The sequence below is a fragment of the Arvicanthis niloticus genome, chromosome 20 (assembly GCF_011762505.2).
Source record: "Arvicanthis niloticus isolate mArvNil1 chromosome 20, mArvNil1.pat.X, whole genome shotgun sequence".
In the NCBI taxonomy this organism is placed as follows: Eukaryota; Metazoa; Chordata; class Mammalia; order Rodentia; family Muridae; genus Arvicanthis; species Arvicanthis niloticus.
Genome location: NC_047677.1, coordinates 45,862,286 through 45,878,227, shown reverse-complemented (window position 1 = coordinate 45,878,227; position 15,942 = coordinate 45,862,286). Strand labels below are relative to the sequence as shown.

Here is a 15,942-nt window from a genome sequence, read left to right as displayed (position 1 = left end):
TGCCTTGCTACCTGAACTGTGGCACCTGGACCAGCAGTCACCATCTCCAGGGGCCTGAACGCTAACGTACTGAACCTGAGTGCAGACAGCCAGCTTGCACACCTTAACAGTGTGGGTGCTTGACGCTGGGCTTCTTCCACTGACTTACTTACTCCTAACCTCCTTCCTCTCTGAGTCTAGAATCTTCCCCCTACCTCCTTCCTGTCCTTTCTTGAGCCCCACAAGTTCCACAGCCCTTCCTTACTCTCCACCCAAGTCAGAAACCGGTTCCTTCCCCACCACTCAAGGTGGAAATGGGCCACCCGTACCCCACTGTCACATCCATGGTCTAACGGCTCTTTCTTACCCTGACGGTGTGGCACAGCTAACAGGTTCTGGGACATGGAGACAGGTGTCTGTACCTCAGGCTTCCTAGCAGTCACTCAAGGTTGTGTAACACTCAGATTCCCTCTCGAGGCCATGCGCTATGCCAACGGGTGGCTCCCTTGGCATGTGTGTGGAGACTTTTCTAGAAGCCAAGAACGCTGCCCGGGCTGCTCTCTTGCCCAGTCAGTATATGCAGAACCATAACCTGGCAGTAACAACCGTTCCCTTATCAGCCCGGAGCCTGTGACACAGGGATGGGTTATAATTCTGAGAGGTGGCAGATGGGTGTCTTGTGCTTTGAGAAGCAGCTCCAGGATGGCTGGAGGTCATACATTACTAACGAGTGGGGGACTCTGCACACCAACGCCATCTTCAGGGCTTGGTGGTGGGTTTTTCTCTGTGTAGCCCTGGCTGACCTGGAATTCAGAAATCCACCTGCCTCTGCCGCCCAAGTGCTGGGATTAAAGGTGTGCACCACCACTGCCCCGCACAGGTTTTCCTTTTTCTTCACTGAAAGAATAGTTTGTTTCTGTACTCAAACCCATGTGACAAATGGCAGACAATTAAGTGAACCTTTTCTGCACCCATATGGCCGCTAACTTCTATACAATGCAAGGTTTCTTCCATTGCCAGGAGAAAGAGCTTGAAGGGAAAGGCTCGTGGAATGGAACTTAGGTCACTTCCCAAAACGTACACACAATGACACACAGCACCTTAAGAGGCTCTCGGTGTGAGGAAGCAAAGCCATGCAGTGCGCTGCCTCGGGCCCACAGCAACAGGGAGGGGTGGGGGTAGATTTCCTCCCACTGCAAGGGATGACTGTGTCCCTTGGTATATCCTCCCAATCAACTGGACACACATGGGGAAGGAGGAGGAAACCTCAATGGAGGAACTGCTTTCATCTGCCCCGTGAAGCATTTCCTTCATTGCTGACTGACAAGGACGGTGCAGGTCACTGTGGGTGGTGTCATTCCTAGGCAGGTGGTCTGGGTTATTTAAGAAAGATGGCTGAGCAAGTGAGGGAAGCAAGCCAGGGAGCAGCCTCTCCCGTGGTCTCCTCTCAAGTTCTTCCTGCCCTGTCTTCCCTGGATGGCAGATTGCAACCTGGGAACAGGAATGCCGCTGCACCCCCCATCTCCACGGACAGCCAGGCGTGGTTACACATGCCTTTAATCCCAGCACTTGAGGCCAGCCTGGTCTACATAGGAAGTTAAAGCCAGCAAGTGTTCCACAGTGACACCCTGTCTCAAAAAGAAAAGAAGGCTGGGAATCCTGAACAATACCAGACCACAGCAGTGATTTCAACCACCAATGGTGTTTTATTCTCAAAGTTTCTATGTATTTCATAGGTATTAACATCCTTCTTACCCCAACCCCTTCAAATCCAAAGAGAAAAAAAAAAAAAAAAAAAAAAGCCAAAGACATCATGCATAAAAACCTTTTATCTATTTTTTCTAAAGACCTAGAACATGTCACTTCCTGTGGGGAGGCCTGTGAAGGCCTGGCCCTGTGCTCACTAGAGTCTCACTCCCTCCCGGTGGAAAAATGGCCAACGCTTCTGCTTCCTCCCGGAGATTCATTGCCCAATCATTACACACTATCACCCCCACTTGACACCTTCTTAGCAACTTGATTGTTGGATGCATTTTTCATTTGGCAACGATTCAATATGGCTTTGCGTGGGATGTTTAGTGTCAGAAGCAGCAGTATCGGTACTCAGGCCCAGAGGGGAGAGAGGGAGAGAGAGAGAGAGAGAGAGAGAGAGAGAGAGAGAGAGAGAGAGAGAGAGAACACTGTGCATATTCCTGGAAGAGCTCAGGCTGGAGGCTGAGCAGGGCTATGCAGCCTGCTTTTCAAGTCTGTGACTGTTGGCCAGAATACAAATGTCCCCAGAGACGACCGTCTGTTTCAGAGTAGGTATGCATGATGCTGAATCACACGGCACTCCGTCATCCAGAAAACAGCTCACTGGGACCTGAGCCTACTGGAGACAGCAGCCCATCTACCCAGAAGGGTAGGCCTTGAGGATCTTCACGTCATCCACAGGACGGTCCTGGGAGTTTGTCTCCACCATGCCCACGCGGTTCACCATCCCTATACCCTGGCACACTCGACCAAAAATGGTGTGCTTGCCGTCCAACCACTGCGTGGGGGCCAGAGTCACAAAGAACTGGCTGCCGTTGGTGTCTGGTCCTGCATTGGCCATTGCGAGAATCCCAGCCCCTGGGGGATGAAAGGAGAGAGAAGAGCATGAGCAGCTACCCCTCCAGCTGGCAGAGTCGCAGCCCTGTGGCAGAGACAGACGCCACTCTCTGTCACCGCTGGCAGGACCCACAGCAGTCCCTTCCAGCACCACCCCGGTTGCCTTGATGCCTCTGGTCTCCATCCTTCTCCAGCTTAGTGCTGTGCCTCACTAACCACTGGCCCACCTTACCCACTCAAGAGCTCAGCAAGGCCTTCCTTTGCTGGAGGAAGCTCCAGACAGCCTTTGCTTGGTGACATTTAACAAGTGCCCAGAACACAGACCATGCTCAGATCTGTAAGGACTCAAGAGGCACTGTTTTCTTTCATCTGCCAGGGCACTCGGTGGCGCCACGGCTGGGCAGCTGTCTGGCACCGATCCATGGTGTCAGGCACTCACCTTGAATCACAGCCAAACGAGCAAGCTTTCACTATGCACTGTCTGCCCTGCCCATCCAGCCCGATTACACACTTACCAGTGAACTTCAGGTCTGGATGAAGTTCATCTTCAAACTGTTTGCCATAAATAGATGCACCACCTCGACCTGTCCAATCAGAAGACAAGCAGTGAACTGCCCAGTCTACCTCACCACAAGCACAGCCTGAGGTCAAAGGACACTGAGTCCAGGGATGGGAAAGGCGGTGGGTGCCGACCCCCAGTAGACACATTACATTGTCCCAGTCTCTGGCCTCAAGCAGGAAAGACAATACCATTTGCTTGTTAACATTCACTGTTGACAATGTGCAGGAAACAGAATAAGGGCAGTGGTACCCGTGTGTCTCCCCTCTACAGAAAACCTCCACTCACGACCGACAGGAAACATGTTTCCAAGTATCTCAGCAAGAGTGCCCCAGCCCCTAGGCCAGTGCTAGCCCACCACAGACACAGCTAACCAGCACACTGCCGACCTAGCTTCTGCCCACAAATCCCGTTGCCTCCCCTAGGTGAGGTGACAGAAAGGGAAAGTTATCAGCTTAGGGAGGAGCAGGGGTGGCACCGAGACACACAGTGGTCGCAGCATCGCATGGACACAGTGCACGGAGAAGACAGACTTGTGGCCTGCTAGCAACACCACCACCAAGTCCAGTACGGTAGGCGTGGTGCTGGGCACCTAAGCCCACCCAGGATGCTGGGCATGGTGCCGAGCGCGGAAGCTTGGGCAGGTTTTCCTTGTAGAGCAAAGGGGCATAAATGAAACTGGACATGAAAGCCCACACATGTAACTCCTGCATTCTGAGGGCTGAGGCAGGAGGCTGATGAGTTCAAGATGAACCTGAGTTGCAATAACAAGAACTTGTTTCAAAGAAAGGAAATATGGTGTTCACATAGAAACACCTAACAGGAGGCAGGCTCTCACCAGTGCAGTGAAACCTCAGTCTTCCACCTGTGCCCAGCTCCTGGATAACAACTCAGAGGCTTATGTTTTTATTAATAAATGCCTTGCCCTTGTTCCCCTTCTAGCTTGTAACTCAATGAACTCATATATACTATTCGGTGTCTGCCACATGGCTGGTTACCTCTCCTCGGTTTCATATTTCAACTTCCTCTGAGTCTGATGGCCTGTTTCCCAGAGTTCCTCTCTCTACTGGATGTCCCACCTTCTAATCCTGCCTCAGCTTATTGGCCATCAGCTTTTATTGACAGGTGATGCTTTTACACAGTGTGCAAGCGATTATCCCTCAGAGCAGGCACACAGTAGCTGTGGTGCCCAAGCTTCTGCCCGGCACCGTCCTTCCACAGCAATCACTAATTAAGAAAATCCCCTACAGGCCTGGCTACAGCCTGACCTTATGGAGGCATGCATTTTCTCAGTAGGGGCTCCCTCCTCTCAAGTGCCTCTGGCGTGTGTTAAGTTGACAGAACACTAGCCAGCACAGAAGCCTGAAAGCCACCACATAAAAGCCACTACAAATATTAAGGTACAGGCCAGTCAAGAGTAGCACACAGTGAAGTATAAATAACCAAGGAGACAAGAGGATGGCGCATAGGGGACCTTCCATCTCTCTGCATCTTGGGACCAACTGGCTGGGTTTTCCAGAATACCGTTTACTCAAGAGCTCACACTCTTTTCATAACCCTGCTCAACCCTGCGGGGTTTACAGAAAAGGCCAGCAGGACACCCCATGCTGACACTCCTGAAGAAACATGGAGTAGGGGAGAGGCAGCCACGAGTGTCCTCAGCAATGGATCCCTGTGCAGACACTGCTCAGTAGAGCCAGCGCCAGGCACAGGCCCCACAGGCTGGGGGTGGGCTGGCTGTGGTGGGCTTAGAGCAGACAGTCCCTGGGCCAGACTGCTAACCAAGTGACATGCTTCTGGCCTCTGTGAAACATGAATCCAACATACAGATTGCAGATACATAAAAGAGGGGAAAAAAAAAAACATGACAAACTTCAAGGGCCTCCGCTGACCAAGAAACACACGCAGCAAATCCCATTCCCAGTCAGACCCCACTTGCCAGCCCCAGGCCCCCACGGCCCCTCTCAATCGCCAGCAGCTGCTTCGGAGGACACCATTTCCTCACCAGCAACCTCTACCCCACCAGGAGTCACATGATCACACATCACGGTCACATGGCTCCTTTCTGTCACTGCAGATGCTGGTAGCCCTAAACCAAGCCTGCGCTATACAGACAGACATGCAGATGAGACACCCAACTCATAAAATCAAATAAATTTAAAGAAAGGGGTGTGTGCGTGGAGCACCCCTGCAAGTACTCGCTCACCTCGCCCCGGGTCCTCCCACACTTTCCCACATCAGCCTGAAACATTTGGGTTTGGGGGAGGGTCTGCGCACCACCATGCTGCACATGCTGGATCCTCCTGCCGCAGTCCCTTGTGGTGTTTAATGGTTCCTCTGAAGCCCTCACAGCTTCAGGCTTGCCTTGGCGTCTGTCTTCTCTGACTGTCCACTCTGTCGCCCAACCCTTGTCAGCTAATGCTTTGCAAATGTCTTCTGGAAGATGTTTTTAATTACATTTACTTATTATGTGTTCATGTGTGTGTATACTCTCTACAGTGCCCAAGCGGAGATCAGAAGTCTGTTTTCTCCCTCCACTTTGCAGGCCTGAAGGATCGATTAGCAGGCTTGCTGGCTCAGCGGGCTTGCTGGCTCAGCGGGCTTGGTGGCAAGCGCCCTGACCAGTGAGTGCAGCCCCCTTGCCATCTCGATGGTTTAAGGGGAATCTGTGAGGCACAGAAGTGTTTACAGATGACCTGTCTGTTCTTAAAGATAAAGACACCTGCCTCCTGACGGGCAGGAGGTGGCTCTGGCCACTGATGCCAGCACTCAGGAGGCAGAGGCAGCTGGATCTGAGGCCAGTCTGGTCCACAGAGTTAAGTTTCAGGGTTTCAGGACAGAGAAACCATTTGAAAAAAAAAAGGAAGGAAGGAAGGGAGGAAGGGAGGCAGGCAGGCAGGAAGGTATGTTGAATGCTAGCTGGGATGCTGGCATAAGCTATTGGACTGTGTGCTACTCTCAGTAACAAGTCTAGATAGAACTTCATCTGCTTGCCAAGACCACATGAGAGACTGACTGTCTTACTACCAAACAGCCTGCTGGCCCTCTGTTCTGGACCCGTGGCATCCTAGACTGGTCCTGGCCTCACCTGTGGCCAACAAATCATCGTGTACAGTAAACCATCTTCTCCACGCCTCAGCTGAAGAATGAGATAAATAAACACAGCTATCGTTCTAAGACTCTCCAGTATCTTCTCCCCACAATCCTGCCCCCTGAAACTCCCAAGAGGAACAGACTGACGTTGAAGGCATGACACATGAAGCGTGGGCTGACAGGAGTTACTATGCCTGGTGTGACTTGTCCCCATCCCACCCATGACAAGCAGCAGATTCATATCCAGGCCAAAAAGAACCATGGTGGGCAGCAGCCTATAAGGAGGGCCACATGGCACCCATATCAGGTCAGCTCATCAATCAGAGCCCCTCCTCCCCTATGGGGACAAAACCTCCAATAAACACTTCAGGTCACTCTCCCCACCTTCCCTGGCCTCAAACACAGGGCAGCTCCTTTGAGGCCGGCTGAGGCTGATGGCCCAGTTCTGTCTTACAACATAAACAAGCCTGTTAGGTCACTGGAGCCTTCTGTAGCAACACAGCCCAGCCCTCTCTCCTTAGCATTTCCCTGTGGCTGTTTCTCATCTTTCTTCAAAAGCAGCTGTGGGGCCTCTCACTGTAAGACACAAGGCCAAGATCAAAGGCCAGAAGCTGAGAGTGGCAGAGAGAGAGAAAGCAAGCTCAGGTTTATACCGTGGGAGAAACAACACAGCCATGACCGCTGCCATGTTTGTTAGAGCCCAGAGCACCCCATGACACACCCACTTAGTAACAACAGACACCATCTCAGAAGTCAGTGAAGTCACATGGGAAGCCAGCACAGGGATGCTGAGCCCACAAGCAAGGGAGCCATCTGCCTTTGGCCATCAGCCTGGCCTGCTCCCCTCCCTCCCTCCTCCCGTCACTGACACCCCTATGAACTGTCAGATTACCCACCATAAGTACCCAAGGCTACCCCTATAAGGCAGCCCACAGCTACAACTGTTCTGTCTCACCTCTCCCTTCCTGTCAGCACATCATTAGTATTTTCTATCTTAAAATCGGAACAAACCCCAGCTCCACAGTCCCTCAATGTCCTATGTCCCCTTCACAGGAACAGGCTTATCTCCTCTCCACTCTCTCATTACTTCCTGAGGACTCTCCACACTCGTCCACGGCTCCCCAGGCCTCCCTTGGTCCCCAGCAGCCTCTCATGGCTGGTGTCACCCCCTCCAAGACTTCCCAGTGTTTCCCTGTTCCTGCAGCCCCTTCTCCACTGGCCTACGGTGCCCTGAGAACGCACCTCTTCTCCTCCGGTTCTCTCCCTCGTAAATCTCTGAACATGCCTGAGTGTCTGCTTCCCAGGGATCACACTAACCCTGGGCCAAACTACAACCATCCAGCTACCTCTGGATCCCAGCCCTGCTTGGCTCTCCCACATTCAGGCAGCTTCTTCCTGGAGCAGCTGGAGGGTCCTACACTGCCTTGCTTCAATCCCTCCTGTGCGTTTCACCACATTCAGGACTAGATCCACCATCCAGATCACCATTCCTGAGGACAATCTGTGGTCACTGTCCCCTCCCTGCCTCATTGGCCCCTAAACTGTCTTGGCAAGCATCTGGGTCTCCAGCCTCTAACTGGCATTCCCTCTGGCGTGTTCCTGCCCCAACCCTGGTACTCAGAGCTCTAGTCAACCTTATCAGAGCGGTCTTTCCTACACACACTACCGACAGCACTGCTCCGCCCTCGAGCCCAGCAGTGTTCAACAGGGGTTGGCTGTGGTCCTGTGGATACTGGATAATGTCAGGAACAGTTTGGGTTGTCATAACTGAAGGGTCTATTATCTAGCAGGTGGATGCCAGGCCAGCTGCTTCAATTGCCAGTCCAGCCCACATCAGAACCATCTAGCCTTACCCGATAATGCCAAGGTGGAGACGCCCTGCCCTCTCCCCAGCAGGCACTATTTTCTAGTCACCTGACAGTACACAGATCGGCTCACCTGCTGCCTTCTCGTCAGGGCTATCTCTCTGCTGGACTAGCCAGGCCCAGGAAGGGAGTCTAGCAGGTACCTGTGAAATGCTAAGTCAATTAACCAAAATAAATAATCTTTTGAATTGTTTCTGTGCCAGCTACTTTTCCAACATGAGTCACTTAGCTGTCACAATAACCCTGGGAGGAATGGACAGCCGTGTTCTCCATCTCCTGACAAGAGCTCTGTAAAGTTACCTAACCTGCATGTGTGACAAGTGACCATGTGGGGCCAGGACTCAGGTCTAAGCACACTGGGGCCCACAGCACTGCCTGGCACCTGGACGTGACCCTCCCTTGCCACCCATCCCAGCTGGACTCAGCTTCTCAGGTATTTTATTTCTTTCTCCAGTCACAAGGGTCCCAGTGACAAGTGAAACCTGACCATGCTGGATCGACCGGCGCCCTTGGTTGGTGGTATCTGCATTAACTGGCCCACCTTACCCTGACCCCATGCCTTTCCCCACTGATGAATCTGTCTAAACTGCTCCTCTCTTGTTCCCTATAGGTGGAGTTCAGAGATGTGTGACATTCAACTACAGTCTCAAAGTATGAACGGTTGATGGGATTTTGTCACGGGACCAAGGACTCTAGGACGGCAGGCTCTCCTCCATACTGCTCTCCTCCATACTGCCCTGCAAGTGTATCAGAGCACCCTACCCTTGGCTTCCCAAAAGTTAAGTTCTACAATTCCTTCAAGACCCGCCCACAGGCCTCCCCTCTGGCCTAACTCCACTCCATTGGACCAATCCCCTCATTATGATACACGCAGCCTGCCTGACACACACAAACCATGGGACACTAGGTCAAAGTCGCACAGTCATAATCTCACCCCTTTCCTTAAACAGAACAGCTTGTTTCCTGTGGGGCCGAGAGCTTCGAAAGGGACAGAGAAGCCTGGGCTTCCGTGTTTTAACACTCCTCAGAGGCCCTGGAACGCAGCAGGAGACCCAGTGGACTGGAGCAAGTACTTGCTAAACGAGTGAAATTATCAGTGGCCTACTGCTCCAAAAGACAGGTTCTGTGTGCTCCTGGGGCTACCAAGGAGACTGACAGAAGAGAGGGGCCGCCAAGCCCTGGGATCATGTGTGATCCAAGGCCAAAAACAGAGCAAGATGGCCTCACAGAGGCACCTGGCAAGCGGCGGGTCCTAACTGGAGGTGAGGAAGGGTAAACAGAAACAAATCAAAGGCTCACAGAAAGCTCAAGAAAGGGCTGGTGGGGTTACTTATTTCAATGTGGACAGTGTTCAGTGTGAAATACAGGAAGTCAGAGGGCATCTGCTGAGGACAGGTTCAAGGAAGATCACGGGATGAAAGGCTCCTGAGAAGCTAGGCTGCAGGCAGTGGAAATGGAGACATACACCCAAGTTGCTACCTCCAGTGTTACCTGCTATCTACCCAAAACACCTAGAAAAACCATGTCTTCGTGGGCGGGCAGGTGGGCTGGCTGGCTGGCACGCTCTAGTGCCCGGGTGTGGAGGGCTGTTACCTCCTGCTTGCTTTTCTCACAGACCTGTTGTCAGGCTGGGCAAACATCTGTTATACCTGAAGCTGCAGCTTTATTGAAAATCTTCTGAGTGCTTCAATTTCATTAAAAGTACATCATAAAAATGTGACATTAGAAAAGAAATGTGCCATCACACGGAGGGCACCACACCAACAGTTCACTTCTGAGTCGCTTCCACTCACTGAGCATGGACTCTCAGCACTGTGGTACAGATAAAATTCATCTCATTATAGTAACGAGAAGGAGAGAGTGAGGCACCCACTATGCCGTACGTCTTTAATCCTAGAACTCGGGAGGCAGAGGCGGAGGCGGAGGCAGAGGCGGAGGATCTCTGTGATTTCAGAGCCAGCCTGATCTACAAAGCAAGTTCCAGGACAGCCAGACTACACAGTAAAACCCTGTTTCAAAAAACCAAAAGTCAAGAAGTCAGGAATCAATCCTGCCTCAATACCCAATACAATGAACAAAACACAAGGATTTTTCCCCCACAAGGCAAAAATAGAGAGAAACAAAGAAACATCCTGGTGTGACCACACACACCTCTTAACCCTAGACTCGGAAGGCAGACAGGCAGATCCGCGAGTTCCAGGCCAGCCAGGGCTACACCTGCATGTTAAATTATAGGAAACAAATATTTCTAAAATTCTGAAGAAATGTCTAAGGAAAGAAAGACTCTTGTCCCTGTACAGCCTAGAGGACTGAAGCAGAGCCAGGCCTCAGAAGCCCTCCACCTTGCAGTTCTAAAAAGCCAACAGAGGGCGCCAGCGAGCAGCCAAGGGCAGAAGTTCATTCATGCCACCCAGCATATGTGGCAGGGCTAGCTGCCTTCCAGGGTTATACTTGGGGGATGAGTCGGGAACCTGGAGTAAGGACAGAGAAACCCTGGGACATAATATACTGGAATCTGGGAAGACAAGAGAGAAGCTAGCCTGGCCACAAGGAGCTCCCAATTCCTTAATTCCTCTTCAGGCTGGATGCAGTAGAGAGCCGGCAACCTTGAATCCACAGTGGGGAAGACACATGGCCCCAAATAGAAACAGCAGGAATCTGCTTACATTGTACCCAAAGGAAAGCCAGGTGGGGACACATGGTGCTGATACCCCCAGGAGAGAGGGCATGGGAGGCACGGGCAGACCACAGCAAATACAAGGACAGCCAAGCAAATACAAGGACAGCCAAGGACGGGGGGGGGGGGGGGGGGGGGGGGTTCTTCAAGCTGTGAAGCAGAGGAGAGACCCCAGTGAGTCAGCAGCTCGGACAGACAGACTGGAATCCAAAGGACCAACAAAGACCTGCTGCAGCTACTGAGCAACAGAAACTTCTAGAACAGACACAACTGAAAAGCAAACGGGACAGAGTGAAGGTCGGTCCGAGGGCTACAGGAAGGCAGGAAGACAACCATTCACCAACAAACAGACACGACGAGAAAGGCACGGCACAGCACTTCCCGGAAGGCAGTAAGCATGACAGGGAAATGCTCCCACAGGCTAACTCACTGACTGGAGGGAAATGCATCTGGCCTCGGATTTCCTGAAATTGTGTTCAAACCAGAAGGCAATGACTAGAATTTTCTAAAAAATATCTGAGGGGATGAATGCGGCCCAAGAACGTGGTCCTTGTAATAAAAGGCCTGAGACGGGACCCTGACCAGGGAGATAGCTCGGCTGCACAACGGCTACCACGCAAACTTGCTGACCCGAAGTAGGTCAAATCATCAAGTGATGCGGCGGTGGCCCATCTGTAATACAATGGGACACGGAAACAGAAGAATCTGACAGAAGCTTCCGGGACAGCTAGCCTGGAACAGACAGAACAGCCAAGTGAGAAGCTGAGAACCAACTCCAGAAAGGTCCTTGGACCCAACATGAACACTGGGAGTTACGGGTACTTAATTTTCGGGGGTGGGGCAGGGATGTAGAGACATACAAGTGCATTGTGCATGCACGTGGAGGTCAGAGGTCGACATCTGGTGTCCTCCTGGACTGTGCACTGTCCTGCCAGATTTCCCTCTGATTCCGCGTTCATTTACAACTACAGACTCCATGCTATCTATCCATAAGGATTCTCAAAAATTTCAACGAAACCCTTTACCAAGCTCTTCCAAACCTGCCTCTCACTCCACACACAGGCAGAGGCCTCAGAGACACCGTGACCATCTTCTTTCACGCCATCTGTTTTGTGTCAGCAATTTCAACACAACTCGCTGGGCTGGGGCCGCAGCGGCGGTGGTACAGTCGGAGCAGGGGACTCACCACCTTTTCATCAGCTGCCTACTCGGCTGTGTATGCCTACCCTGGATGGAAGCGGCCACTCCCTGATCTGGGCCTGCGCTCTTTTCCTTTCCCCTTCATGGACTCTCCAAGCAGCAGCCAGAGTGATGCCTGAAAGTACGGACCAGATCCTACCACTTTACTCAAAGCACAGCAGTGGACATACTCAGGACACCCGGTCTATCCTTCCTTCTGTAAGGTCTACACAGGCCCCCGTGGGCTCCGCCCAGCTCTCTCTAGCCACACATCTTTTCTAACAGCGTCCCATGGAGGCCTTGTCCGAGAGCAGGTGCATGTCTCTGCTCATTTGCTCACAGCTATATCCCTAGAGCTTAGAGTCACGGACACAAAGCAGGTCCACATCCGTCTGTTTCTGTTTTATTGTTTTGCAGCATGGATTCTCTATGTAGTTCTGGCTGTCCTGGAGCTCACTTGTACACTAGGCTGGCCTCAGACTCAGAGATCCACCTGCCTCAGACATCTGTCAAATGAGTGAGTTAGAATAAAGAAACACAGAGATATATTCTCCAAGGCCTGTTTTTCACTCCTGACTGAACCAATTCCATCCCACTCCATCTCACCCCATGAGTATCATCTGCTCAGGAGCAAAGATTGCTCCCCAGTGAATTACACACATAGCTCTGAGGGCAGGAACCGTCAGCAGAATCGGAGAACTAGAGCCAGCCAGCGTGTGCCTGCAATCCAGCAAATGCCAAGTGGAGGCAGGAAGATCAGGAGTTTAAGGACAACCTGGGCCAGGCAGTGGTGGCGCATGCCTTTAATACCAGCCCTTGGGAGGCAGAGGCAGGTGAGTTTGAAACCAGCCTGGTCTACAGAGTGAGTTCCAGGACAGCCAGGGCTACACAGAGAAACCCTGTCTCGAAAACAACCAAAAAAGGACAACCTGGGCTACACTGATACCCTGGTGGTGGCGGTGCTGAAGGGGCCTGGGGGCTTTCGCCAGCCCTGCACCCACCCTCCTCAGGTCACTCTCTACCCACAGGATCATTCTTGAGTAAAAAATTCTCAGAATGTGCTGACTGATGGTCACCTGACCCTCTGCAAAGTCCCAGGTAGAGTTCAGAGGCGTGTCATGCTTGCTAGCCAATAGATTTAAAGTTCAATATGCTTTGCCAATAAGTTTGAACTGTAACCTTGCTACTATAACCTGTGCCCCTAAAAAGTATAAAAACTGCTCGTAATAACCATTTGGGGTCACCTAGTCACCCCACCTTGAGGGACTAATTGAAGGTCGACCTTATGTGCAGGGAAATAAACCTCTTGTTTTTGACTCAATCTGCATCTCGGTGTCTCACTCGGGGGCACCTCGCAGTAAGTACCACTGACTTACTGATGCAGCCCAGTGCTGGAGGTGGGTAGCGGATGCTACTGAAGGCTCAATCAGTTGGGTGCTTGCCCAGTATACTTCCAGTGGCAGCAGAGACCCCAGCACTGGGGAGGTAAGGGCTTGAAGGTCAGAGGATTAGATCCTTCTCAGAGAGTAGGAGGCTAGAAATGCAAGCTGTGGCCGCCTTACCATCCAGTTGTGTCAGAATGAGATTTAACCGTACCTGTGCCTGTCGGGTCACCACCTTGGATCATGAAATCCTTGATGATCCTGTGGAACTTGGTGCCGTTGTAGTAGCCCCGCCGAGCCAGCTCGGCAAAGTTCTTGCAGGTCTTTGGCGCGTGCTTCCAGTACAGCTCCAGCACAATGATCCCCATGCTGTGGTGTGATAGAACATAGGCCAGGCGGTAAGGCCAGAGCAGGCGGTGGCTCCAAGACTCCTGCCTCCTGCTGTCTGACCCTGTACCCAGAGTTCACACTCTGGGAAACAACAACCCATGAAGCAACAAAGCCTCGGCCAATCACCTGAGTGTGACACTCGGGACAGCTTCTGGAATATGTACATTCTAAGCAAAACGACCATAAACAAGCCAAGATTCTAAGAGCATATACTGATGCTCTGAAACTAACCCTGAATGAGGAAAAAGGCCCATGTCATCTGCAGCTGTAATAAGACATTAAAGTGTGAGTTTATAGACATCTGCATCAGTCTGGGGGCTGGGGGGAGTGGCAACTGACCAGATAAGAGGCAGGATGTTCAATAAGTATGTTTTCTAACTTACATTTTTTTGATCATGTCAACATATCACTGATTAAAACCAAACTTGAATAGAAAAATGAAAGCAGCTTGTGCGTTAAAGAGTGGGTCAAACAGGGCTGGAGACGACTCAGCTGCTCTGCTAAGAGACACAACACAGACTGCTCTTCCAGAGGTCCACACTTCAGTATGTCCACATACACCCAGTGTGAGTGCTTTTATTCTCCTCTCTTAGTACCTTTATAGGATAAGACAGAAGCAGGAGACAAGGCAGGGGCTCCTGTTGTATGTCACCCACTGAGCTCTGGGGATTCAGTAAGAACTGAGCTGATCTGTATGGCCCAGGTTCAGGAGGTCCAGCAGAGTGAGTACTCTGGCCTGTGCCTTCTTCATGTCTACACTCAGAAGACAGGGGCAGACCAAATGGGGCTAAAGTCAGTAGACGAGCTGACCAGGCTCCAAGCAAGGTTCCTTTCAACCACTATGAAAATCAGGTTGCAGGTGCATCTGTAAAATGTAGCATTTCTCTGCTAAAACTGGAGGAGTGTATGTGACACAAAGCCTTCATGATAGGAGGTGCTAGCAATAGTAAATGGAATGCAATCACACACAGGGGGTGGTGGTGGTGGTGGCATGGCACTAGTAGGTGGCTTAATTATAATTATATGTTAGGTAAGCATTCTATTCAGCCCAGCCCAGCCCCCCCCCCCCACTGTTATTGTCTTTTGTTTTGTTTTGAGACAGGGTTTCTCTGTGTAGCCCTGGCTGTCCTTGAACTCAGAAATCCGCCTGCCTCTGCCTCCCAAGTGCTGGGATTAAAGGCGTGCGCCACCACTGCCTGGCCACCCCGGACTTCTGATCCTCCTGCTTCCACCTCCAGAGTGCTAGGATTACAGGCATGTGCGACCACACCGCGTATTTATGGTGCTGTAGACAAAGCTCGGGGCCTCGGGCATGCTAAGCCATATCCCCAGCTCAAAGATCACTCTTGGATGGTGGGGAAAAGAAATCTTCCTCTACTTTCAAAGCAATTTGTTCAGACCACTCCGCTGCTTGTCCCGTGGTGTTTACACATCCGTCTCCTTCACCATAATATACTATTTTATCTAGATTTGTGTTTTCAAAAGTCCAGGTCCTACGTATGCATGGCTTGTATGCTCAACACACACTTGTTGAGAGTGAGTGAGTGAATGAATGAAGATGGATATAGGTAAATGAACTAATGAACGGCGTGGAAACAGGACAGCAGACAGAAGTAGCAGAGGTCTTCCGCGATGCTGAGGGGCTCCCCTGAGGTCCCTTCAGAGCTCACAGGTACTCCCGGCCGCAGCTCCGTGAGGGTAACCTGCGAGCCAGGCCGGCCTTTCTTAACCTGGCCGCTGCGGCACGAACCCGCGACTCCTCGGCCAATTCCTCCCTCCTCCAACTCTTACCTAGTCTCCAGGTAGACGTTGGGCGGCTGCCAAGTGTCTGGGGGTATCGCCGCCATGCTGAGAGAAGGTATCTCCCGGGCAACCATTACTTCCGGCGGGGACCTGTCCCTGGTGCACACTTCCGGTTTCCGCCGACCAGCCGGTTTGGATGATAGGATTTAGGACGCGGGGATAAGGATGACAAAGGATCCTTCTTTGGAGGCTGTGAAGGAGGTTGCAGTCGAGATGCTCTGTGCAAGATCCTCCAGAGGAGATTCGCGCCACGCTCTGGAACGGTGATTGGTCTGTTTGGGCACGGAAGGCGGGAACAATCTTCTTCACTCTGATTGGAGGGCTGTCCAAACAGTGAAGAATTTCTTGGTTCCCAGACTTGGATGGCTCAGAAACCAGCTATACTACTTACCATGTAGCCCTGGCTGTCCTGAAACTCATTATATA

General features: G+C 51.7%; 1 protein-coding gene across 1 annotated transcript; it reads right to left on the bottom strand.

The window, feature by feature from the left end:
• Positions 1 to 1,661: 1,661 nt before the first annotated feature.
• Positions 1,662 to 15,749, bottom strand: Ppil1 (peptidylprolyl isomerase like 1). The gene is made up of 4 exons (XM_034524484.2): positions 15,505 to 15,749; positions 13,538 to 13,692; positions 3,084 to 3,152; positions 1,662 to 2,589 (listed from the first exon to the last, which is right to left on the bottom strand). The coding sequence occupies exons 1-4, from the start codon at positions 15,588 to 15,590 to the stop codon at positions 2,369 to 2,371; spliced, it is 531 nt and encodes a 176-aa protein (XP_034380375.1). The 5' UTR covers positions 15,591 to 15,749; the 3' UTR covers positions 1,662 to 2,368.
• Positions 15,750 to 15,942: the final 193 nt, after the last annotated feature.